A 26,522-nucleotide genomic window follows, 5' to 3' on the forward strand; every position below is an offset into this window, starting at 1 on the left:
ATTATTGACCACTTACAGGAAATCTCTCCTCTCTCTGTTTTCCTATTGTCTCTTTGTTGTTGGCATTCTGAAGTTTCATTATGACATGTTTGGTACAGATTTTGACTAGATAGGCATTCTTTTTATTCTACTTACAATTGATGGTGGGGGGCACTGGCTAGCTCAGATGGTAGAGCATGCGACTCTTGATCTTGGGGTTGTGAATTCATGTCCCACATTGGGTGTAGAGATTACTTAAAATCTTAAAAAAATTGATTGGTATTCTAGGACATGTAGAGTCTATGATTTGTGGAACAATGGTCCCTCAAAGATGTCCATGTTCTAATCCTTAGAACCCCTGAATATGTTGTTACATGACAAAGAGGAATTAAGGCTACAGATGAAATTAAGATTGTTAATCTGATGACTCCATTTTTTTTACAGATTTTATTTATTTATTATTTATTTATTTATTTATTTATTTATTTATTTATTTATTTATTTATTTATTAATGAGAGACACAGAGAGAGAAGCAGGCTCTATGCAGGAAGCCTCATGTGGGACTCGATCCAGGGACTCGGGGATCACGCCCCCAGCCAAAGACAGACGCTCAACCGCTGAGCCACCCAGGTGTCCCTAATCGGATGACTTTAGAACAGGGAAATTATTTTGGATTATCTAAGTGGGCCCAATATAATCCAAAACTTATTAAATATGGAAGGGAGAGGCAGAAGGAAGGTCAGAAACGATGTGATGTGAGACAAATTTGACTTGCTGTTGCTGGTTTTGAAGACAGAGGAAGAGGGCCATGAGCCAAGGATGCAGGCTACATTTAAGAGCTGGAAAAGGTCAAGGAAACAGATTCTCTTCTAGAGACTCCAGGAAGGAATGTAGCCCTGCCAACATCTTGATTTTACCCTAGTGACCGGAGTTGGACTTTTCATCTAGAGAACTGAAAGATGATAAATTTGTGTTGTTGGTAATGATAAATTGTGGTAATTTGTGACAATAGTGATAGGAAACTAGTACAGTCTCTTTGATCAATTCTGGAATTTTTTTAGCCATTATAATTTTTAATATAGCCTCTTCATTCTTTCTCTTTTCTTCTGGAACTCAACATACATAGACTTTTTTACTCTATCTTACATCACTTTTAATCTTGCTTTCATATTTGCTCTTTACTACATTTTGGGTAATTTCTTCAGATCTAGTTTCCAGTGTACTCATTCTTTTTGCAGCAGCATTTTTCTTTTTTAAAAAAGATTTATGTATTTGAGAGAGAGAGCGAGCGAGCTGGGGGGGGGGGTGGAGAGGAGGGAGAGAATCTCAAGCAGACTCTGCACTAAGCTGGAGCCCGAAATGGGGCTCAATCCCATGACCGTGAGATCATAACCTGAACCTAAATCAGGTGTTGGACACTTAACCAACTGAGCCGCCCAGGTGCCCCGCAGCAGCCATTCTACTGCTATTTAACCCATACATTAAATGTCAACTTCAACAATTACATATTTCTTTTCTAGACGTCTTAGCTGGTTCCTTGGTAAACTGGACTTTTTTTTTTTTTTTTAACAGCCTCTTGTTTCTTATTCCAATTTTCAATCTTTTATTTCTTTAAGGATATTAAACATACCTATTTTGTACTCTGTATCTAATGATAATTCTAGTATCTAAAGTTTTTGTGAGGGATCCCTGGGTGGCGCAGCGGTTTGGCGCCTGCCTTTGGCCCAGGGCGTGATCCTGGAGACCTGGGATCGAATCCCACGTCGGGCTCCCAGTGCATGGAGCCTGCTTCTCCCTCTGCCTGTGTCTCTGCCTCTCTCTCTCTCTCTGTGTGTGACTATCATAAATAAATAAAAATTTATAAAAAAAAAAAAAGACTTTAAAGTTTTTGTGAAAGATTCTAATTCATAGTACCTTATTTGGTGTGTTTGATGACTTCACTAAAAGCTCCTGGTTCCTTGGTACATTATCTATGGGAACTGTTTGAGGTCTGAGTTCTTCCAGAGAGATATTTATACAGATGGTCCCTAACTTAGCGATGGTTTGACTTAGGATTCTTTTGATTTTCACTGTCAGCTTATTGAAAGTGATATGCATTCAGCAGAAACTGTACTTTGAATTTTAGTCTCGTCCCTGGCTAGCTCTATGTGGTATACACTTTCTTGTGATGCTGGCAATGGCAGTGAATTGCAGCTCCCATTCAGCTACCTGACCACACAGGTAAGCAACCAATACACTTAAAACTATTCTGGGGGCACTTGGCTGGTCCAGGTAGTAGAGAATGACACTTTTGATCTCAGGGTCATGAGTTTGAGCCCCATGTTGGGGGTGGGTAGATTGTACTTTAAATAAAAATAAAAATTTTTTAAATTTTTAAAAAAGAAAATATTCTTACCCATACAACCACTGTTTTTTACTTTTAGTATTCAAAAAATTACATGAGATATTCAACCTTCATTATAAAATAGGCTTTTTGTTAGATGATTTTGCCCAAGTATTGGCTAATGTAAGGGTTCTGAGCATGTTTAGATTAGGTTAGGCTAAAGTATGATGTTTGGTAGGTAGGTGTATTTTTTTTTTTTAAAGATTTTATTTATTTATTCATGAGACACACACACACACACACACACACACAGAGGCAGAGACACAGGCAGAGGGAGAAGCAGGCTCCATGGGACTTGATCCTGGGACCTCAGGATCATGCCTTGAGCCGAAGGCAGAGGCTCAACTGCTGAGCCACCCAGGCGTCACAGGTAGGTGTATGAAATGCAGTTTCAACTTACAATATTTTCAATTTGCAGTGGGTATATTGAGACATTATCCATCATAAGTTGAGACCTGTATTAGCTGTCTAGTGGTGTGACCAACTTAAATTATATATATTTTCAGCATAAGGTTCTTTTTCTCTTTTTTAAAAATATTTATTTATTTATTTATGATAGACATAGAGAGAGAGAAGCAGAGACACAGGCAGAGGGAGAAGCAGGCTCCATGCAGGGAGCCCAACGCAGGACTCGATCCCGGGACTCCAGGATCGCACCCTGGGTCAAAGGCAGGCACTAAACCGCTGAGCCACCCAGGGATCCCTTCTTTTTTTATTTTCACAAAAAAGCGTTTTTTTTTTGTTTTTGTTTTTTTAAAGTGAGCTCTACAGCCAATGTGGCGCTTGAACTCATGATCCTAAGATCAAAAGTCATATGCTCTACTGACAGCCAGCTAGGCACCCCTAGGCATAAGGTGTTTGGTGGTACCACCTACATATTAAGAAGTGTGAAAGATTTGAGATTTTACCCTGCTACTGTTAGCCTGCCATAATGGCATGGATTTATTTTAAATGCATGGATTTTGGCAGAAGACACACTACTCGTGGGTCAGAGATCAAGTACAGGTTATTACTCAAAGCAATAGCAGTAGCCAGAGTGTCAGCATTTGTGTTGGTTCCCTAAGGCCCAATTCCCACAGGGCTACACAGCAGACCAGGTGACATGTATGCAGTGGGTTGCATTACAGGATAAGAACCCTGAACTTACAGAACATGCATATTTTATAATGGGCAGTAAGGATGCCTACCTTTTTGTCCAGAGGTAGACTTTATGGCTATCTTCCAAGACTGTAGGCAAATCTGCCTCTGGTCTAGAGGGAGACACCATCAGTATCTTCTAAGACTTCTCACTACATAAACCATTGAAAAGATAGTCTGGAACAAAGACAGTCAGTGCCTCTGCTCACAAGATGTGCAGAAACTTGAACAACTCATGAAGAATTGTCTTCTAACAATAGATCATTTGAATTGGGCCGTGAATCTATGCTTGTGTTTCACAAATTATTAGAGTAGCTTTATCCCCCCTTCTGTTTAGATTCAAGATCAAGACATATAATTTTCTTCCTGTCCTCTGGTATAGGGAAGATTTTTTTTTTTTTTGATAAAAGTGTAAACCTTTGTGCTCTTAACTTGTGTATGTATATTTGGGTTAAGGATCTATTAGACTCCTTACCTCAGTTGGAGTCTTGGGTTTGTCTCCTGTCCCTACACCCTTCATAGCCATTAGAACTCTGGTCTGAGCTCACTAGAGTTCAGAAGATACCCTCAAGCCCCATAAAATCTTCCTTTTGTGCTTGTTTACTCCTCCAGATTCCTGCTTTCACTTGGTTTTTCGTCTCTGAATATTCCTTAATTTTTTAATATTTTAGATTCGTACTTCAATAGATTTTTTTGATTTCATTGAGAATTATTATTTTATATTAGAGGGTTATTGTGTCTCTAATCTTCTATACTGTCATGGTAGCTGAAATGCAGGGAGGTAATCATAATTGGAGCTTAGGGTACCATGAGCCAGCTGTATGAATGCTGAATTCATCCAGAAGGATGGCAGGTTTGAAAGAATTTAACAGACGTGATTAGGAAATGAGGTATTTTGGTTAACTGGATTTCCCCCCAAGTTAGCTAAAGTACCACCTGGTTGGGTGGGTATGTGGAGAAGCATGTAAGCCTGCCACACACAGGAAGCGAGGCCTCAGGATTCTCTAAGCTGTATTATACTCACTGCAAAATTGTATTAATTGGTTATTTTGTTGGCAACTTTAAAAATATTGCACATACTCAATTTCATAGCTTTGATACAGTAATTACTTGGATCACTCCAGGGTTAACAGGCTCTGAAAACCTGCTACTCATAGTGTAGCCCATGATCAACAGCATCAGCACCACCTGGGTGCAGTTAGAAATGCAAATTCTTAGGCCCCTTTCTAGCCCTACTGAATCAGAATCTGTATTTTTTTTAAATTTTTATTTATTTATGATAATCACACACAGAGAGGGAGAGAGGCAGAGACATAGGCAGAGGGAGAAGCAGGCTCCATGCACCGGGAGCCCGACGTGGGATTCGATCCCGGTTCTCCAGGATCGCGCCCTGGGCCAAAGGCAGGTGCCAAACCGCTGCGCCACCCAGGGATCCCCAGAATCTGTATTTTAACAAGATTTCCCAGTGATTCCTTTGTACATCAACACTTTTTTTTTTAAAGATGTATTTATTTATTCATGATAGACATAGAGAGAGAGGCAGAGGGAGAAGCAGGCAGGCTCCATGTAGGAGCCTGATGCAGGACTTGATCCCTGAACTCCAGGATCATGTCCTGAGCTGAAGGCAGATGCTCAATCGCTGAACCACCCACGTGTCCCAGCACTTTTTTTTTTTTTTTTTTGAGATTTGTTTATTTATTTGAGAGAGAGAACATGTGCAGAGGGGCAGAGGGGAGAGGGAGAGAAGCAGACTCACCACTAAGTGCAGAGTGTAGAGCTCCACGCAGGGCTAGGTCCCACAATCCTGAGATCATGACCCAAGCGGACATCGAGTCAGACGCTTAACCAACTGAGCAACCTAGGTGCCCCTGTGCATTAATGTTTGGGAAGCACTATCCTATAAAAATGTTTTGAAGAAGGTACAGTTGTTGCTGATGACTCAAGCAGTCATAAAATTTGGAGACCGTGTAATACAATACTACTACTTATTTAGCCAATATTTAAACTGTTTTTATCATAAAAACCATTGTCATGTTCATCTTTTACATCTATCTTTGCACACTTGCTTCGGATTACTTCCCCCCTGCCCCCTTTCCTGGGCTGGCTGGCTTTCTTTTTAAAGATTTTATTTATTTAAGAGAGGGAGAGAGAGCATGTGAGCATGAGTTGGGGGTAGGAGCAGAAGGAGAGGGAGAGAAAGGAGGGAGAAGCAGACATCCCACTGAGTAAGGAGACTGACACAGGGCTCCATCCTAGTACTCCCAGGATCATGACCTGAGACTCAGGCAGAGGCTTACTGACTGAGCCACCAGGGCCCATCCTGGGCTTACTTTCTTAAGAGTTCTTAATTGTTAGGCTAAAGGGGATATATATTTAAATTTTTAAATTCAAACTGCCAAACTGCATTCAAGAAGGATTAATAGTTTTTCTTCCCACTAAGGATGTATAACATTATGGAATTTCTCTATCTTTAGTGAAAAGCAGCAATCATTATATATTTGCCAATCAGAGAGGTGAAAAGTAATTCAGAAATTATTTTAGGGACGCCTGGGTGGCTCAGCGGTTGAGTGTCTGCCTTAGACTCAAGGCGTGACCCCAGGGTCCAGGGATCAAGTCCTGCATCAGGCTCCCTGAGAGGAGCCTGCTTCTCTCTCTGCCTGTGTCTCTGCCTCTCTGTGTCTCTCATGAATAAAGAAGTAAAATCTTAAAAAAAGAATTACTTGATGCTCTCAAAAGAAAGGCAGTCAGGGAAGTAGTATGGTGTAGGCGGAAGAGTTAAGCCAGATTGTCATCTCAGCTGGAGACTAGCTTTATTCAGCCTTATCCCAAGGGGACCTCTGTTGTATGACTTGCACCACAAAGGTATTATTGCCTTGAGGCAAGAAGACCAACTGTGAGTGGTCTCTGGGAGGGGGTAACCACTTTCTTAGATCAAATAGTTCTCTTTGTCAAGGGCAATTCTCTGGTTCTAGAGAAAGGACAGCTGTGAACTTTTAGCTGCCAACACTCATAGCAGCTCCAGGATGGGGGTACCTTCCTGCAGGGAATACTGATGGGTATAGTAGTCAAGTAGTCGAGTACTGTCCTCCTTAAGTCATGTCCACCCAGAACCTCAGAATGTGACCTTATTTGAAAACAGGGTCTTTGCAGATGTAATTAGTTAAGGTGAGGTTGATAGGATTCAGGACACATTACCCCAAAATATGGCACCCTAGCATACTGACTATTTTAAGTTGAAACAGTTTGAGAAAACCTTAGAATCAGTCAAGTCATCCTGACCACCTCCTCCCATCCCCTGAAACAGATCATAAAACACTCATGTGAGAGGTGGCCTCCCTGCACCCAGAGGAAAGGAGTATCCTTATCTCTGAAGGAAAACAAAGGGACCCTAAGAAGAATGTGAACAGACAGGCTTTGCTGAGTTTCCCCCACTTTACAACATTGATTCTCTCTCTCTCTCTCTCTCTTTTAAAGGTTTTATTTATTTATTCATGAGAGACCCAGAGAGAGGCGTAGACCCCAGCAGAGGGAGAAGCAGGCTTCCTGCAAGGAGCCAGATGTGGGACTTGATCCCGGATCCCAGGATCATGCCCTGAGCCAAAGGCAGATGTTCAACCACTGAGCCACTCAGGCGTCCCTACATTTATTCTTTTTAACTTATGATACCTTTACAACTGTCTGCTCTTCACAAATCTAGCATAAAAATCTCAGGTATGTTTCTATATCTTTATTTCCTTATGGAGTTCTCCTGGGTCACGTAAAAGTTATAGACCCAGCTAGGGACCCTAAGAGGGTCAAGGAAAACTTTTTCCTCCCCTACAAATTCATGTTAGATTAGAGTGGGCCCTAAATCCAATGACTCATGTCTTTATAAAATGAGGAGAGCACACAGAAATACACAGAGAAGGCCACGCATGTGCAGGTGGACAGAGAGATTGGAGTTATGCTGCCATAAGTCAAGGAAGGCCTGGGGCCACCAGAAGATAGAAGAAACATCTGTGGGAACATGGCTCTACTGATATCTCGATTGTAGACTTTTAGCCTCCAGATCTGTGGGAGAATAAATTTCTGTTGGTTAAGCCAATTACTATGTGATATTTTGTTACGGCAGCCTAGGGAACTTACGAAGTAGAGTACTAGCTGTTTACCAAGAAGTTCTTATGGTCCATGGATTCCTAAGCAATCCTAATGCCCTTTCTGGGAGTCTACATGGTTAAAAGTATTTTTTTTTTTCTTTTTAAAAAGATTTTATTTATTTATTTATGAGACACAGAGAGAGAGGCAAAGAAACAGGGAGAGAGAGAAGCAGGCTCCATACAGAGAGCCCGACGTGGGACTCGATCCCGGGACTCCAGGATCACGTGCTGGGCTGAAGGCGGCACTAAACCACTGAGCCACCCAGGTGTCCAGGTTAAAAGTATTTTCATAGTAACATTAAAACTTTATTTACTTTTTATTTTTTTTTGCTGTGTGGATGTTTTAATAATGGTGCAAAAGCAATCAATGGTGGTTAAAATTGCTGGTGTTTCAACAAGTATGAGATAGTGGCACCGAACTGTACTAATAGTCATTGTATTCTTCACCGCCATACTCAATAAAGAAAATGCCAGTCTGTATAGAAACGTCCTTGATGAAACATAACAATTATTAGGTTTATTAAATCTTGACTCTAGAGTACGTATCTTTTTAATAATTTTGCGTGACAAGTACTTTGAGAAAGCACTTCTGCTGAATATTGAAGACAATGATTATCTTGAGAAAAACACTTGTGTAATGACTGGAACTGTGAGCTAAAGTAGCCACCACAGACTATTATTTCTACTTCAAAGAACAGCTGCCTGAAAAAATATGATTATTCAGACTTGGGTATTTGGAATTTTCTTAGAAATGAATGAAGTGAGGGCACCTGGCTGGTTGTCTGTAGAACATGTGACTCTTGATCTCAGAGTTGTAGGTTCAAGCTCCACAATGGGTGTGGAGATTACTTAAAAATTAAAAAAAAAAATCTTTAAAGACAAAAAAGGAAATGAACAAAGTGACATTGTTACTTCAAGGAAAAGTGCTGATACTTGTTATCAATGATAATAGTTCAGTTTTCAAGCAAAAATTAGTATTCTGAAAAACTTACCTGACACTATGAGCTTGGTATCTTCCCAATTCTTAAAGAGTTTCCTGATGAGATCCATGGAGATATTAATAAATTATGATATTTATGATCATAGAAGGTATCAACATTTGTCAGATCTGGAAAACTCTGGGAAACATTTTCAAAATGACTAATGTGTGAGGTCACAAATTAATGTGAGAAAAAGATACATTCAAGTTCAAGGTAGACCAATGTTGGTTTTTTAGATAATAGAATATGAAAACCTCAGTGCTACTGGTTTCAGATTTTATATTGTAATTATCTTTAATAAACTAAACTACCACTTGTGCCTAGGTTGCTTAGTCAGTTAAGCATCTGCTTTTGGCTTAGGTCATGATTGCAGGGTCCTTCCTGGGTTTGAGCCCCACGTTGGGTTCCCTGCTCAGCAGTGAGCTTGCTTCTCCCTTTTCCTCTGCTCCTCCTCCCTGCTGGTGCTCTCTCTCTTTCAAATAAATAAATAAAATCTTAAGAAAAGGGACACCTGGGTAGCTCAGCAGTTGAGTGCCAGACTTTTAGTTTGGCTCAGGTCATGATCTCATGGGTGGTGGGATCAAGCCCCACAGCCAGCTCCATGTTCAGTGGGGAATCTGCTTAGAGATTCTCTCCCTCTGTCCCTCCCCCCTCTAAAATAAATAAATAAATCATTAAATAAAATAAAATTGGGCTACCTGAAGCACTCTTTATTTTTCATTGTTGATAAAATCATCTTTAATTTCTCTAGATATATTTGCATCCTTAAAACTAGTTTTATATCCCGTGATAATGGAGAAGGCCACACATTTGTAGGGACAGAAAGTACATGGGAAATCTCTGTTCCTTCTTTTCAATTTTGCTGTGAATCTAGAACTGCTTTATTTTTTTTTTTTTTTTTTTTTTTTTTTTTTTTTTTTTTATTTTTATTTATGATAGAGAGAGAGAGAGAGGGGCAGAGACACAGGCAGAGGGAGAAGCAGGCTCCATGCACCGGGAGCCTGATGTGGGATTCGATCCCGGGTCTCCAGGATCGCGCCCTGGGCCAAAGGCAGGCGCCAAACCGCTGCGCCACCCAGGGATCCCTAGAACTGCTTTAAAAAACAAAGTCTAGGGCAGCCTGGGTGGCCCAGCGGTTTAGCGCCGCCTTCAGCCCAGGGTGTGATCCTGGAGACCCAGGATGAGTCCCATGTCGGGCTCCCTGCATGGAGCCTGCTTCTCCCTCTGTGTCTCTGTCTCTCATGAAAAAGTCTATTAGAAACACAAAAAACAAACAAAAAGCTGAGTGCTACATTCAATTCTCTTGTCATGTTCACTTGGCTACTGTAGATAATCATATAAAAGGAGGATAAACTCTTTGGACACCTGAACATTTTTATTTAAGAAATTATTAAGTGGATATAGAATACTATAAACTGCTAGGCATTGGTTACTTATTGGTAAATAAAATAGACATAGCCTTTGCCCTTGTACTATGACGCTTGCTTCTAGTTAAAGATGGGGGTGGTGAATGTGTTTCCTTCCTGTCCCTCTTTTCTTCCCCCACTTCCTACCCCTCTTGAGACATCACTGAAATAGAGATTCAGAAGCACAAAGAGTGAATAAAGTAGTAGTGGAGAGAGCTGAGAATGAGCTTTTAACATATTTATTTTTTTTTAAAAAATTTATTTTTAAGTAATCTCTAAACCCACCATAGGGCTCAAACTTACAGCCCTGAGATCAAGAGTTGCATGCTCCACTGCCTGAGCAAGCCAGGTGTCCCTAAAACCTTTTTTTTTTTTTTTTAAGAAAGATTTTATTTATTTGAGAGAGCGGGAGCACAAGCAGAGGGAGCAGCAGGCAGAGGGAGAGGGAGAAGCAGATTCCTTGCTGAGCAGGGAGCCTGACATGGGACTCCATCCCAGGACCCCAGGATTATGAGCTGAGGTAAAGGCAGACTCTTAACCGACTAAGCCACCCAGGTGCCCCTAAAAACATTTCTATGAGACTATTCTGACACAAAGAATGAGGAAGCTGCAGGCCCCAATGAGGTTGGAGAGATGCAGGTTGTTTGCCACAAATCTCTAAGTGTTGGGGCTGCTAGAATTGGCATACAAGGAAATGCAGCAATAGATTTTAGAGATGGGATGTTATTTGAAGAACTGCATATAGAACAGCTGACCTTCCCTTATCTGGGAAGGGCAAATCCCTTATTTGCCCTTATGGGCAAAATACTGTCTGACCGAAGGCATTAGACATTTATCACTAAGCCAAAAACAGGAGTGCTGTTCTCTTAGAGAGGGGAAGTGCTAAGGCCCCTAGTATAAGTGTTAGCTCCTCAGAGGACAGAGAAATAAAGAACTGATTAAGAGGCATTAAGAATCAACCTAAGATGAGCATCTGGCTGGCTCAATCAGAAGAGCTCACAACTCTTGATCGTAGGGATATGAGTTTGAGCCCCATGTTGGATGTACAGATTAGTTAAAAAAAATCTTAAGTCCAACATGAGAATCAATGAGAGTCCTCAAAAGGGTGCATAAAGGAGTGGTGATGTAACAGCAGTGAAGAGGAGAAAGGAAAATAAAAGAGCAAAATGAATTCAGAATACTCACACCCAGACACAACTTAAAAGATTCTATTTCCAAGATTAAAGAATAGATCCTAGCACCTGGCTGGCTCAGTCAGTAGAGCATGCAACTCTTGAGCTCAGGGTTTTAAGTTCAGGCCCTAAGTTGGTTGTAGAGATTACTTAAAAATAAAATATTTTTTGGTTGGGGGGGACACCTGGGTGGCTTAGTAGGTTGAGTGTCCAACTCTTGATTTCAGCTTAGGTCATGATCTTATGGTAATGGGATCAGCAGTGTGTGGCTCCATGCTCAGTGGTGTGTCTGCTTGAAGACTGTCTTCCTCTCCCTCTGCCCCTCCTCCCTCCCTCTGCACTGCCCTCCCTGGCTCCCGCCATGCTAATGTGCATGCTCTCACTCTCTCAAATACATGTCTTTTTTTTTTTTTTTTTTAAGATATGTGTAACAAAGCTCTTGAGTCTTTTTTTTTTTTTTTTAGATTATTTATTTATTTATTCATGAGAGAGAGAGAGAGAGAGAGAGAGAGAGAGATCCAGGATCAGGCCCTGGGCTCAAGGCAGCACTAAACTGCTGAGCCCCCAGGGCTGCCCTCAAATACATAAGTCTTAAAAATAGGGTGCAAAACAGATTTCTAATACAGGTGAACCACTGACTTTAGAAATTAGTGGGGGTAGGCTTCGGGGATTTGAGGAAAATTCATTTTCAACTTGGAATTCTATATTCAGCCAAAAAATAAACATATAGTTTGGAAAGCAACCAATCTAATCTTTGCTCACCGAGGAACTCACAGCCTGTCTGGGAAGAAAGATAGGTAAACGTGACATGCTTACATGTAAAGGTCTCACAGGTGTTACCAACATGTAGAAGGGCACCCAATCTAGTCTGAGGAGCCAGGCAAGAATTCTTAAAGATGACCCTGAGTTGAGCTTTGAACCATGAGGAAACATCTTGATAAATCTCTTCAATAAACTTCCCTGACTTAGAGTAGACTATGGTAAGAGAGAGTTTATCTCCATATTCAAATTTGACTTTCACATAGCTTATAACTGGTCATGATTAAGGGTATAACCATTTAAAAATAGTCATGATTTTGCTCACTCCTTCTATCACATATGCATTGAACCTGATTTGCAAGATTTACAGCTCAGTTCTCCTGGTGACTAATCCATCGAAAGTGGGGCACACCTACCTTTCCTTCTGACTTGAACAAATAGCTGACCATCAGTTTTTTCTTTCACTGTGGTTCTCTACTTGTCAAATGAACTCAGTTTTTTAGACCAAACGTTTCAAATTCCTTTTTGGCATATGATTTAGGCCTTATTAATTTCTGTGTGATTATTATTATCATTATTATTATTTGTTTAGATGCGAGGGCAGACTACATTCAGATGTCAAAGAACAATTTATGCTGTCTTGGGGCTAAGAAGTTTAAAGAATGAAAGGACAGCTGGCAAAGTCTTATTTGTGGACTTTCTATTTCTTTTCCTCTTTGTTTTCCTGAAAACACAATAAACCAAAAAGACAAATAAGGTACTATGAAGTCTTCCTCCTACTTGGAATTTTTTTCTTTTTTGAATTAAAAAAAAAAAGTGTTCTCGGCTCTCTTTGAAATAAGCATCAGCTCAATAGACCTACTTCATTGTTATTTTGTGGCACACTGTAGTTAATTGTATATTTGAAGTATCCTATATTTTCCCATACTTGATCTACTAAAAAGTGACAATAAAAAGAACAAGAAGACTTTAATCTGTTTACAAGGCTATTTTTTTTTTTTTAAAGTAGGCTTCATGCCCAACATGGGGCTTGAACTCATGACTCTGAATTCCTGAGATCAGGAGTCGCACACTTTACCAACTGAGCTAGCTGGGCACCCATACAAGGCTACTTTTACAGATCAGATTCATTTACCATGACATGTTTTTTCATTAAGGCAGAGAAACACAGCTAAAAGATGGAAAGGGAGTTTTTAATAATATTCTAGGGACACCTGGGTGGCTCATCGGTTTAGCCTCTGCCTTCGGCCCAGGGTGTGATCCTGGAGTCCCGGATCAAGTCCCACCTCAGGCTCCCTGCATGGAGCCTGCTTCTCCCTCTGCTCATGTCTCTGCCTCTTTCTATGTGTCTTTCGTGAATAAATAAAATCTTAAAAAAAAATATATTCTTGTAGGTAGACTCTCCTTTATGAAAAGAAAAATATAAAAAAGAAAGCCCAGTCTGGGGGGCACCTGGATATCTCAGTAGTTGAGCAACTGCCTTCAGCTCAGGCTGTGATCCTGGAGTCCTGGGATTGAGTTCTGTATCACGCTCCCCGCAGGGAGCCTCGTTCACCCTCTGCCAAGTCTCTGCCTCTCTCATGAATTACTAAAATCTAAAAAAAAAACCCCAAAAAACAAAAAACCCTAAACAAGCCCAGTCTGGGGATGCCAAAAATTCCCTCTCATTCCCACTGAATGTTGTGTAGGTGAAGAAAAATTTTCTTCCTTTTTTCAGGATGGCCCCTCATTTAGTGACAGTTAAAACTGAGCATGGTTCCTGGTTGAATAGTGTTCCCCCCAAATTCACGCCTACCTGGAACTTAAGAATATGATCTTATTCGGAAATAAGATTTTTAAAAAATATATTAAATATTTAATAATAATTTTTAATTTTAGTATTTAATTATTTTTTTAATAAATGTTTTTATTTATTCATGAAAGACATAGAGAGAGAGAGGCAGAAACACAGGCAGAAGGAGAAGCAGGCTCCATGCATGGAGCCCGATGTGGGACTTGATCCCAGGACTCCGGGATTACCTTTTGGGCAGAAGGCAGATGCTCAACCGCTGAGCCACCCAGGTGTCCCCAGAAATAAGATCTTTATAAATGTATAATGTTGTGCCCAAGATTGCGAATCCGAGAAACCACCAAGGAGCTGACACTGATGCAAACACACAAGGGTTTATTTACAAGCTGGAGCTTGGGTCCAAGTATACCCGACACAGCAGAGCAGGGACTTGGACCCCAAAGTGGGTTATAGCTGGGTTTTTTATAGGCTGGTCTAGGGGATTTTCAGAAGGGATGGAAGAATTTCTCAAGTTCTGTTTACATTTTGATATGGGGCTTTTAAGGGCATTGAGCTCTGTTCTAAGATGGGACTTTTCTACCACGGGTGTGGGCTCTGTTGTCTTTCTGATATGGGATTACCTGCCGAGGACATTGAGGACATTCTGTAGTTTTCCCCATAAAATTCAGCTCTTATTCACAGGGGCCTAAGATGGCTGTACTTGTGCTAATGCTAAACTTTAGGTGGGATGGCCTTAATTTTTCTCGGCCTCCACATATAAAAGTTACAATGAGATTGTAATTTGTACAGTGAGGATTAGGGTGGGGCCTAAATCCAATATGACTAATGTCCTTTCAGGAAGAGAGGAATTTGGACACAGACACAGATGGAAGATAGCCACGTGAAGACAGAGGCAGAGATTGGAGTTGTCAAGCCAAGGAAAGCTAAGGACTACTGACAACCACCAGAAACTAGAGGGAGGTATGCAGCAGATTCTCCCAGAAGGAACCAACCCCACTATCCCTTGCTTTCTGTATTCTAGAACTGTGAGAGGATAAATTGTTTTTTAAGCAACCCAGTCTGTGGCAATTTTTAACAGAAGCCTTAAACTGATAGTGGCATACAGCTCTTCCCACGCCCTGTCAGCAGAAGGTGGGCATGCCTCCCTTGGTTTGGTCTACACCCTCATCTAGCAGGAAAAGTTCTGATTCTTCTTTTTTTCATTTGTTTGTTTATTTATTTGGCCCATGCATGCAAGCAGGAGTAGGGGCAAACGGAGGGAGATAAGAGAATCTCAAACAGATTCTACACTGAATGCAGAACCTGACCCAGGGCTCGATCTCATGACCCTGAGATCATGACCTGAGCCAAAAATCAAGAGTCGGATGTTCAACTGACTGAGTCACCCAGGCACTCCAAGAGGTCTGATTCTTAACCCATTGTCTCCCATTCCTCTTCCTCAGCTTCCCTGACACTGTGTACTAAAGACACCAGACACCTCACTGACTTTTTAGCTTAGACCATCCTTATTAAATGGAGCTTTGTTCTTAGACTTTCAATGTTTAAATAGTCTGTATATACCTCCCAGAAGAGTTACAGGTATTTACATGGCCATTAATACTCTGAAATCTGATTGGCCAGAGAACTGTTGCTGTTTAAGAGGAAGAGCAAAGGGAAAGAAGGCCTCTTTAACAAACCGAGACAATGAACATCTCAATAGCTGTGGCAATGCCGCATTCTCTTATTTAATGAGCCCCATGACTCTTCCATGCACTGAGAAACCAGAAACAGATGACTGATATCGACCAAAAATAAAGAGAAATTAGAGGTAGCAATTTTATCATATACAAAGTAGAGTTTAAGAGAAAGAGAATGGAGTATCTCAGTAGGATCATTTGATCTTGATAAATGGCCCAGTTAATACTTGACATTATTGTCCTCTAGTGTCATAGAAACCTGGGGTTAAATCCTATCACTAACCATAATTTATCTTCCTAGAGCCTCGGGTGTTTTTTTTTATCTGTAAACTGGAGATAATACATATTTTCGAGGTATCTTCTAGAATGGTTTTAAGGATCATATTAGCTAATGTATACAAAATGCCTAGAATTCAGTAAATGTTGGCTTTCATTGTCACCCTGCTTACTTGCCAAAAAAACATGCCAAAACCATCATTCCTTCTTCAAGACCCCTGCTCAAGCCCCACTGCTTTTTTCCCCCTCTGCATCTGATCATGTTTCCCATGTCATGTAGAAGTTATTGCTTTTATTATAATGTTAGGGGTCTCTCAGTTCTTCGATTCTCTTTCCTTCATGTGGGCTCAGGCTTACTGTCCCCAGTCATATTCTGAAGATTTCTCCCTTTCCGTGGAAACTATCTCTGTTTGGATTTTATCCCCTAGCAGGTCCATATTTTAACCCCAATATTGCCTACGTTTTCACCTTTTCTTCCTTCACCAGTTCTTTCCCCTCAGAATATGAAAAGCCTCTCCCTCCTATTAAAATACAAACTAATAACAAAACCAAACTCTGAACTTCTCTTGACTATGGTAGGTTCAATTGTATCTTTTTCCTTTCTTAACCAAACTCCTACCTTTTTTTTTTTTTAAGATTTTTTTTTGATCCAGAGAGTATGCACAAGTCGGGGGGAGGGGCAGAGGGAGAGAGAATCTCAAGCCAACTCCCTGCCAAGCAGGGAATCCAAGATGGGGCTCTAGGTGGGGCTGATCTCACAACCCAGGGAGCATGACCTCAGCCAAAATCAAGAGTTGGCCACTTAATCGACTGGGCCATCCAGGCACTTCTACTTCCTTTTCATTTAAATTTTATTTATTCACCTTTTGAAAGGGCAACATTTCATGAATCAAAATTCAAAAAGGCATACAGTACAGATTCTCCCTCCTACCCTGGATTCTCAAGCCATTTACCTTCCCTGAGCAAATGGTTTCCTGTTGTCTTTAGAGATCAGTCTGTGCATGTATAAACAAATACGCATTTTTCCCTTTGTAGGAAAAGTTTAGCGTACTATAGATACTCCTCTGATTCTTGCTTTTTTTTTTTTTTATTTTTTGTTAAAAAAGTATCTTTGGAGGTCTTTTTATATCAGTGCCTAAACAATTTCCTCATTGTTAAAGTGTTCTCAAAAGCAGATGCCAAGATGGGATTAGACATGCAAGAGACTTACTGGAGGAAATGCCTGTGAGGGAGAAAAAGGAGGGAGCTGGAGACAAATCAGATAGTGATGCTGATCTGAGCCCCATGAAGGGAGGGGAATTAGGAGGGTTGGGGTAGGCAGTGACTCAGACTGCAACATAGTTCTAAGAAAGTTTCAGACAGGCTTAAACCTGGGGATTCCTTAATACAAAGTCACACATCAGAAGAATCCTGCATCCTGCAGGAATGGACCTGTCTGAATATCCTGCTATTCTCAGTCATCGGTAGGGAGCAGTCCATGGGGAGTGTGGCCTCACTGCAAATACAGTGGTAGATTCAGGGCTTAGCAGATGGAGCTTCCCTGCAGGGAAAAGATCTGAGAGGAATATTTTATAGCCTTCATATTATTTTTGGGGCTGCATAATAATCCACTGATGGATGTGCCATACTTTAGTCATTTTGGCAGGTACATCATAGCATTTACCACAGAGAGTGGTACTACTGTGTAATTTTTTTTTTGAAACTACTTTGTAATTTTGATTGATCAAAATCTAATGTAAAAAAAATCTAATGTATATATTTTGTGAATGTGTACTTCTACTAGCAATGTAGAAGACTATTTCCTCATATTCTTAGTAACACATGGTGTGGTCAACCTTTTTGATTTTTTTTCAGTTAGCCTTTTTATAATCTATATTTGATTTTTTACTTACACATTTTCCCACTTTCCATTTATTCCCAAGTACATACTCATTAAGCCCTAGCTCTACAATTTGCTAGCTGTCTGTTTGTTCATATGTAAAATAAGAATAATAAATCAACAAATCTGATAGGGATGTTTTGAGGATAAAATGAATGCAAAACTCAATATATTTTCAAATCTAAACATTTAGGCCAGACTTCTTGTTGGCAGGTAAAAATATTCATCTGCTGGGCAGCCCCGGTGGCTTAGCGGTTTGGTGCCACCTTCATGCCCAGGGTGTAATCCTGGGGACCCAGGATTGAGTCCCACGTCGGGCTCCCTGCGTGGAGCCTGCTTCTCCCTCTGCCTGTGTCTCTGCCTCTCTCTCTCTCTGTCTCTAATAAATAAATAAAATCTTTTAAAAAAAAGATTTTAAAAATATTCATCTGCTTACTTGTACTTTTAAAAAAATGTTTTATTTAAATTCAATTTACTTGTTATTTCTATCTTGATGCCCCCCAAGCACTTCAAATTCAATGTACTCCAGCCAAACTCATCATTTTTCTCTTAAAAATTGCTCTTATTCCTGTATTTACCTTATCATTAAAGTCAAAACCCTGGAAGTCATTTTGGATTATTCTCTCTCCCTTAAACCCACATTCAATTAATCACTAGGTTCTGTTGAATTTGATTCATAAATAATTCTGGTATCTGTCGTTTTCTCATGATCGGCACTGCCACTCTATGCTTTAGATCCCTGTATTTTATAAGTATTAAGGCAATAGCTTCTTCTTCCTTTTTAAAAAATTGGCTCCACACTGAACATGGGGCTTGAACTCAAGACCCTGAAATCAATAGTTGTGTGCTTTACCAACTTGGGGAGACAGCCAGGAACCCCAAGGCAAGAGCTTCTTTACTATTCTCACCGTCCTCCAATCTATCCTGAACACTTGTCAGGAGGAGGTTTTCAATATACGATACTGATTATAATGCTCCTTAGCTCAAAAGTGTTTTTTTTTTTTTGCCTTAGCTCAAAAGTTTTAAATGGCTTCCTATTACTATAAAATGATGAAATCTGAAACCTCTATTTGACATATATATATATATATACACATGCTGCTCTTCATAATTTGATCTGCTTATCTGTCCAATCTCTTTTTAGATATCCCCTTTCCCTGCTTTAATCTCTAACATTCAAGCTAGTTGCATTTCTCAGAATATGTCATGCTCTATCACGATACACGGTATTTGCCATCCTTCCTTAAGTAATTTCCTGCTACTTGCCTACTTGCCCTTCACATAAGGTTCTTTAAATTTTGGCTCAAACTGACCTCCCTGTGAAGCCTGGCCTGACCCCCCAGAAGTCTTCCTAGTCTATCATTGCTCTTTGTACCCACACCATTTATTTTTAATTTGCTTGCGTGTTTATTTCTCCAATAGGTTTTAGCTCCCCTGATGGAAAAAGACCAGTTTTCATCTGGTATCTCCAGCACTCACCCTGGTTCCTGGACATAAGAGAAACTAAGATTTTCAGATACGTTTGATTGACTTCAAGATCTGAGAAAGTTCCTTAAGAAATTTACTCTTGTAGTAAATCAATGATCTCCATCCCCCACTCCCAAGTTTTCCAGGTTTCTTCCCAAACCTAGCAGGTGGGGGGGGGGGGGGAGGGAGGTGTCACTACTAACTTTCCTTACCACTTTAGATAAAGGGGACCAATTCTTCCTTTGTGCTCCCACTAAATGTGGTATATTATTCTTATCCTAGCACCAATCACGCATAAAATCGTATCCCAAGCATCCTAAGGACGCAGGAATTAAATGAATCCATATTCACCTTGATTAAGGACACTTTCTCAGACATCCTTGGAGAACGTCACCATTATGCACAGACCTTAAAAAAAAAAAAAAAACAAACATCTTTTACAATGCAAACCTGATGCCTGCTTTTAAGACGATGCATCCTCCTGGCACTTGAATTGTCCTTAGACAGATGGCCCAAAGCTTGGCTGTGGGAACCGCATATGGTGGGAGGAGACCATGACTCGAGCGCCAGGAAAAGGATGATTGGCTGCCGGGCCTCAGAAGTTCTCCGCAGACCGACGCCAGCCCTAGGAAACCGCTGAGGGTTCAGCTTTTGAAATACGGTTTTTGCATCGTAAAGAAAAAAGATGGACCTATCAGAACAACCGAGCACACCCAATTACCAATCAAGAGCGGGAAAGGAGCCAAAGCCCGGGGATACCCACGCACCGACGAGGACGTCATTCTCTAGTCTCAGCCAATGAGCGGCGGAGGGGGGCGGGGCAACGAGCGGACCAATCGCCACGAAAAACAAACCGTCTTGCAGCACAACTGCTCTAACCACAGTCCTCGCCTCTCTAACCGCCGGCGCAAACTCCTGAGCCGAGCACTTGTTACGTACTTTCCACTCTCCCTCTCGCCCGGGGGCAGTGATAGTGGAGTACCTTCCTCTACACCACAACAAGGGCCTTTTTTCCACCCGCTCCCCCACAGACTCGCAGAAAGAATTCGGCAACTTGAAGCTTCCCACCTTCACAGGAACTGGCAGTCCGGCGCTACCTGAGGGGGAGGGGCGGCCGCAGTGCGCAGGCGTGCCCGCCTCGCGGGGCGGGGCTGTGGCGGCCCAAAGCAGCCTGGGTGTTGTATTTCTTCTGCTGGCGAAACTCGGTTGCTGTTGGGGCCCTCCGGAACTACATTTCCCAGGAGCCCCCGCGACCTCGGGGTGGGCGGGATGGTTCGTTAATGAGCTCGAGGAAGCCGCGGCGCGGCCCACCAGGTTCCAAAACAAGGAAATGAAGGGGGGAGGCGGGACTGGGGCTGCCTGCGGGAGCCGCCGCCGCCGCCGCCGCCGAGGAGGAGGAGGAGGAGGTGGTGGTGGAGGAGGAGGTGGCTGCCGCGGCCGCCGAGGAGTCCCTTGCTGAAGGCGGACCGCGGGGCGGCGGGCGGCGCGCGCGCGCCCGAGAGGCGGCTGTTGGAGAAGTGGAGCGGCGGGCGCGGGGGGAGGAGGAGGAGGAGGGACTGAGCGGCGGCGGCCCCCGCGTCCCGGTGCCTCTATGGGGAAAGCAGACAATGGATTATGATTTCAAGGCGAAGCTGGCGGCGGAGCGGGAGCGGGTGGAGGATTTGTTTGAGTACGAAGGGTGCAAAGTGGGACGCGGCACCTACGGGCACGTCTACAAGGCGAGGCGGAAAGATGGGTAAGAGCAGGGGCGGGGGGAGCGGGCTCGCCCGGGTCCTCGCCCTGCCCGCGACCGCGCGGGGCGGCTGGGTCGGAGCCGGGGCGGGCCGCTCCCGGGGGGCGAGGCGGCGGGGGGCGCGGGGCCGCGCGTCCCGGCGCGGACTGGGGGGCGCGGGCGCTGCCCCCCCACCCTCCACCCTGCACCCTCCGCCCCGCGCGGCCCCGTCGCGCCCCGCGGACTCCCGCGGCGCAGCCCGGTCGGGGGGCGGCGGTCCCGTCCCCGAGGGCGCCCCCCGCGCGCCCCGGGCTGGCGGCGGGGACTCGAGGGGGCACCTCCGCGGAGGTGGAGTTGGCGGGGTCTGCTCTCGGGGGCGGGCGGGGGGCACGCGGGGCGCCGGGAGAGCTTCGTCGAGGAGTTGCCGCTCCGGCCCTGGGCCGGTGACGGTCGTGGCGGAACTTCCAATCGGCTGAGCGCCTTCCCGGGGGCGGCGGTTTGAAACCCAGACGGGGAGCCGGCGGCGCGGCCGAGCGCTGGGGGCCCGGGCAGCCTCCCGGCTCTGGGCGCAGCCCCTGTCTACACCCGCCGACTTCGGGATCCATCCTCCCCCCGCCGATTCCGCCTTTGCACCTTGTGAATTCCGCGCCTCCCCTCCGAGGTGGGACCTCCCGGGAGACCCGCCGCGCTTTACCGGCGGAACTTCGCCTAGTTCCCTAACTCGTCCCCCCACCCCCCACCCCCCGCGACCTTGGGCATCCTGAGGTCCTCCGCACCCCGACCTGGGGCATCCTGAGGTCCTCCCCACCCGGACCTGGGGCATCCTGAGGTCCTCCGCACCCCGACCTGGGGCATCCTGAGGTCCTCCGCACCCCGACCTGGGGCATCCTGAGGTCCTCCCCACCCGGACCTGGGGCATCCTGAGGTCCTCCGCACCCCGACCTGGGGCATCTTGAGGTCCTCCGCACCCCGACCTGGGGGCATCCTGAGGTCCTCCAGACCCGCACCTGGGGCATCCTGAGGTCCTCCACACCCCAATCTGGGGCATCCTGAGGTCCTCCCCTGCGCCCCCCTGGCCGAATGACTGCGCGCTGGGGGCTCCCGAGCACCTGGATGGGCCAGGACGGAAGGCGGGCCTGGATCTCTTGTTCTCCCGGGGAGTTGAGGGCGACCCGTGGTAACACCTCTTAGAAGCGTCCATGGATCGCCGTCTTAGGAGAAGGCGAGCTGGAGAAAGTATTGACAGCGCCTGTCCTTGGTCCTGTAGGGTAGCCGTGCGCGGGCTGCAGGGCCGGAGGCACCAGCTCCCCGCGGCGAGGAGGGTCGGGGTGAACCCTTGGCCTCCCCTCCGCCCACCCTGGCGGGGATCCTCCTCCCCCGGAGCCGGGAGCCCGGGGACGTCTCTCGAGCCCTCCCGCCTAGGTTCCCAAGGCTGTCAGAAACCACTCGGGGGAGAGAGTTTGTAGGCTCGTAACGGGACATCCCTGAGTGAAGGGAGGATCGGCCGCGGCGACGTTAGTGGGACTGGCGGCGCTGCGTCGCGTCCTGCGCACCTGCCTGTTGCCATCGCTGCAGCTGGTGTGGGGGGGCCAGGGCGGAGCAGGCGGGGCCGCGCGCCGGTGCCCGGGGAGCCCGCGGAGCCCGACCCTACACGCCGTTTCGCCCTAGAGCGTCGTGGCCTCACGAGGTGCTGCACACGTGCGGAGAGAGGATTGTGAGCCGCGTTTAGCTTTTGCCTTCTGAACTGGACGAGCCCCATGGCGTTCAGTTGTAGCTTAACTCATGGTTCTTGCAGTTACTTGCCAGGTGTCGTCCTTGAATTAATATCTTGGACTGTGAGGCACTATAATTAACTTGTATTTTGCTTCTGGAATATTAGCTCTGCTTGTTCTCCTGGTGTCCCTGTAAGGAATCTTAGCAGATATACTTGGGGAAGAGCACATCTAGTTTTCCTGGTTGGACACTGGCATTACAAAACAAATCCCACCTTGTGTGTTTTTCATACTCCTCGTGCTTACGTTGTGATACACTTGATCTGGAATTTCTAAGATGTATTTTCATTTTTGTTGTTAAAAATAGCTTCCTTTCAGTAGGTAACTTGTGAGAAAAATTGAGGATTCTGCTTTTGAATTGTATTTTTTGATAGCATGGGCCACAACCAAAAAACAGCTAAATTTAATTCCTGCTTCTCATTGTTCTTTTTTTTTTTTTTAATATTTTTCCCCTCTAATAAAGTTCTTGATTCGACTACACTTTTCTTCTTGAGTGAAATTTGTTTGAGCAGAATTAATAAAGTTTCTCGAATAGAATAAGATCAGTTTGTGTATCTTCAAAATACGCTTTTTAAAGAAACTTTTAGGATCTGAAAGCATTAGTTGATATCACTGTATTGGTTATAAGAAAAGTCATTATAAAGGTAGGTTTTCTTGGGTCAAAGGTCTAGTTGAGATTTGAGGTTTTACAGTAAACACATCTCTTGTGGGTTGGTAGGATTAGTTTTATGTTCCGTGATACAAGCGATTTGAAAGAACAAAGTTTTTAGTGATGGTTCTAAGCTGTGATGCAGATTTGCATAGTAAAGGATTTTACACTCTGATCATGGTCCATTACAGGTTAGCTCTTGACAGAATTTATTTTGGTTAATTCAGAAAAAATGTATAAGGCTATCTTATGGAACAAGAAAAAAAATGACATGGTTCATTAAAGAGAAATTATTCTGTATATAACATAGTATTATGTAACCAAAAAATCATTCAGATCTTTCAGAGAAACACTGGAAGAAGTAATGTAACCCAAAACATCACTAGAAAAGTCTCTGATTGTAGTTTATACTAGTCTACACCTTAAAAAACCTTAGAATATTTCCATCAAAATATGATTTTACCTTAGGCTATGTCAGTTGTACCACATAAGTTTATAACAGAGTGGAAATGAAAGATTACATTTGGGTTTTTCACTTTTAATAATAATATTACTTGTTCTTTTTGTTTTGGAGAAAGAGAATCTTTTGATCCAACCATCCTTTTTAATTAAAATTAGGCTTAAAAGTTATTCTTGAGAAACAAGTTCAGAATACTTCTAGACTTTTTAGAAAGAGCAAGAATTTGTAATAGTTTTTCTTTTAGCATTAACATCACACAATGGTTTATGGTTACAAATCTCAAGGCGATATTTCTTAAATTTGAAAAACTTTGTTTTGATTGATAAAGGAACATTATTAAAAAGTTCTTTTGTCAACAAGAGGTCCAAACAAATGATTCCATAGGATAATGTTAGGTCTGAAAACTGTTGTATCCAACATTACTACTATTCAACTTTGCAAACATTCATTGAGTCTTTGAACCACTCCATTAAAATAATGCTCCTTTTTGGAAATGTTTTTGAAAGATACATGGTAATTGAAAGTGAAATGGCTGACAACAGAGTTTCGCTTTTGCCTTAGGGTTTCAGATGAGTAGTTGTGACTATACATCTTAATGTATCTTAAGTTACAGATGAGTAATTGGTGACTGCATATCTTCATGTAGGTCATGAAATCCTTCACAAATGTAGTTAGGTACATGTGGATGCATATAGGTAAATAATAAGCATGGTCATATCAGCCTGGTTTTGATGGATTTTTCACATTTGGCTTGTAGCTAGGCAATTGTATTTGCATTCTTCTTCTTGGCAGATCTACGAAGATTAAAGAAGTATGATTGTAGCATTTTAGAATGCTATCGAGAATTTTGGATCATTTAGTCTCATTTCTTTTTTACAAATGAGAAAACCAGAGCTGTCATGACCAGAGTCTCATAGCAAAGACAAGCCTCACAGCAAATTACAAGACAGCAATCCAGATCTCGTGACTGAGTCGTGACATTTTCTGATGTTTTCCTTCTTAATACCATAGGAGGCAGAACAAAAAAGGCAACATTGCCTCCATTTTTGACAATCTTACTGTATAAACTTTTTCCATGCAAAGGATATATCTATACCAACAAATACAGAAAAGGGAAAATATCACATGGACATTTAAAAAAAGCAGGAGTGCAGGCCTATAGTCCTTTTCATCTGGCTTCTCTCTTCATTCTCACTGTCCTTACTTTGGTCCGCCATCTCTGATCTGCACAGTAGCCAAGCTGGTCTCTGCTGTTAGTCTTTCCTCACCATAGTCCAAGATCCAAGTTGCCCAGGGTCACTTTTCTATAAAGCAAAATCAATCATGTCCCATCTTGGAAAACTGTGGATTTCTCTATGGATCACATCTGATCTTCATTCCTTACTTTGGCACGTAAAGCTATTTGCATTCGGATCCTAAAGTCTTTTAGTCTTTACAGACTTTATTTATACTTGCCATCAACTCCGTCCTATTTTCCAGAGTGTTCAAGCCATGTTTCTGTAGCACTGGACTTGGTAAGTCCTTTTCATGTCTTTTTTTTTTTTTCTCCTTCCCTGCATTCAAAGTAGAATGGTGTTGCTCTGCCATTCCTCCCTCCCTTTTCTCACTCCCATAAACTTGGTAAACTCCTGCTCATACTTAATACCCAATTCAAATAGTTGTTCTTCTAGAAGCCTTCTCTTATTCACCAAGGAAACTCATTAGCTGTGATTTTGCCCTCTTGTTGTTAGGTGTGTAATATTGCTTTTAAGTAATAAGCTGCAGGGCTCAATCTTACAACCCTGAGATCATGACCTGAGCCCACATCAAGATTTGGAAGCAAAACTGACTGAGCCACCCAGGTGTCTCTTCTGTGCTTTTGCTAGCTATTTTATAGAGATGCTTAGAAAATGCCAGCATTCAAGCATACTTTAGGAAATTTATTGATATTTTGGGTTTACGTTTAATTGGCACTAGTAAATCACTGGTTTATGTTTAGTTGGTTCTTCATTAATGCAGTGCAAGCCTTCAGAACTTTATTTTTGGAGCCCAAGGGAAAGAAATGCTCTTTTCAATGAAATTTGATTGTGTAGAGCAGTGGCCGACAACCTTTTTTCCACAAAGAGGCAGATACTAAATATTTGGGGCTTTGTGGGCCATACCATATATGCTATAATTACTTGAATCTGCTGTTGTAGTGCCACAGTATCCACAATGTATAAATGAATATAAATTAGAATGATTATGTCCCAATAGAACTTTATTTACAAAAACAGATGGTGAGCTGGCTTTGGTCTGCAGGCTGTAGCGTTCCCTGCTTAGTTTACCAACCCTTAGTTTAGAGCAGTGATGTCTAATAGAACTTCATGAACTGATGGAACTGCATCTATGCTCTACAGTATAGTAGCCACTAGCCACATGTGGCTTAAGGAATGTGATTACTATGACTGAAAAGCTGGCTAGTCGCTATGATACTGGACTGGGAAGGCTTAGAATATTTGGAATGCATGGCGCAGCAACACATAATTTTCAAATCTATGAAGTGACTTTTTTTTTTTTTTTAATTTAAGTAATCTCTACACCCAATACGGGGCTCAAGATCTTGGGCTTCATGACCCCAAGATCAAGAGTTGCGTGCTTCACTGACTGAGCCAGCCAGGTGCCCCTGATGTGACCATTTAGTAACAATGGGGTATATGACAGTGTGGACAAATGAAATAGGAAAGCTCATGTCTTTCAAGGTAGAGAAGGGATTTTGAGGCTGAAACAGTTTGATAATGCAAGCCAATACTTCCACTGAAAAACTGTCAATTTGAATGCAATCGAGAATATTTGTTTTTGAAAAATACTTTGTTAAAAAAAGTATGTGTTCAGTAATTTGTAAGTGCATGTGCATAAAAAGACATAATGA

The 26,522-nt window shown here is 42.9% G+C and overlaps 1 protein-coding gene and 1 long non-coding RNA gene across 10 annotated transcripts in view; one reads left to right on the top strand and one right to left on the bottom strand.

The window, feature by feature from the left end:
* LOC140636514 (uncharacterized) overlaps positions 1 to 20,768 on the bottom strand; it is a 41,844-nt gene extending 21,076 nt beyond the window's left edge. Inside the window, exons 1-3 of the long non-coding RNA XR_012033709.1 lie at positions 20,109 to 20,768; positions 19,392 to 19,448; positions 8,629 to 8,754 (exon numbers count right to left, since the gene is read on the bottom strand). This is a non-coding gene — a long non-coding RNA (uncharacterized lncRNA). The remainder of the gene's footprint in view (positions 1 to 8,628; positions 8,755 to 19,391; positions 19,449 to 20,108) is intronic.
* CDK19 (cyclin dependent kinase 19) overlaps positions 20,366 to 26,522 on the top strand; it is a 161,334-nt gene continuing 155,177 nt past the window's right edge. For 4 of the 9 annotated variants that reach the window (XM_072831770.1, XM_072831771.1, XM_072831774.1 and 1 more), the window contains exon 1: positions 20,366 to 20,775. In XM_072831770.1, coding sequence (XP_072687871.1) covers positions 20,648 to 20,775 — 128 coding nt within the window. In that variant the 5' untranslated portion in view covers positions 20,366 to 20,647. Of the gene's footprint in view, positions 20,776 to 21,244; positions 21,413 to 26,522 lie in introns of those variants that run through there. The other 5 variants (XM_072831772.1, XM_072831775.1, XM_072831779.1 and 2 more) reach the window with 4 other exon arrangements.

The sequence above is a fragment of the Canis lupus genome, chromosome 7 (assembly GCF_048164855.1).
Source record: "Canis lupus baileyi chromosome 7, mCanLup2.hap1, whole genome shotgun sequence".
NCBI lineage: Eukaryota > Metazoa > Chordata > Mammalia > Carnivora > Canidae > Canis > Canis lupus.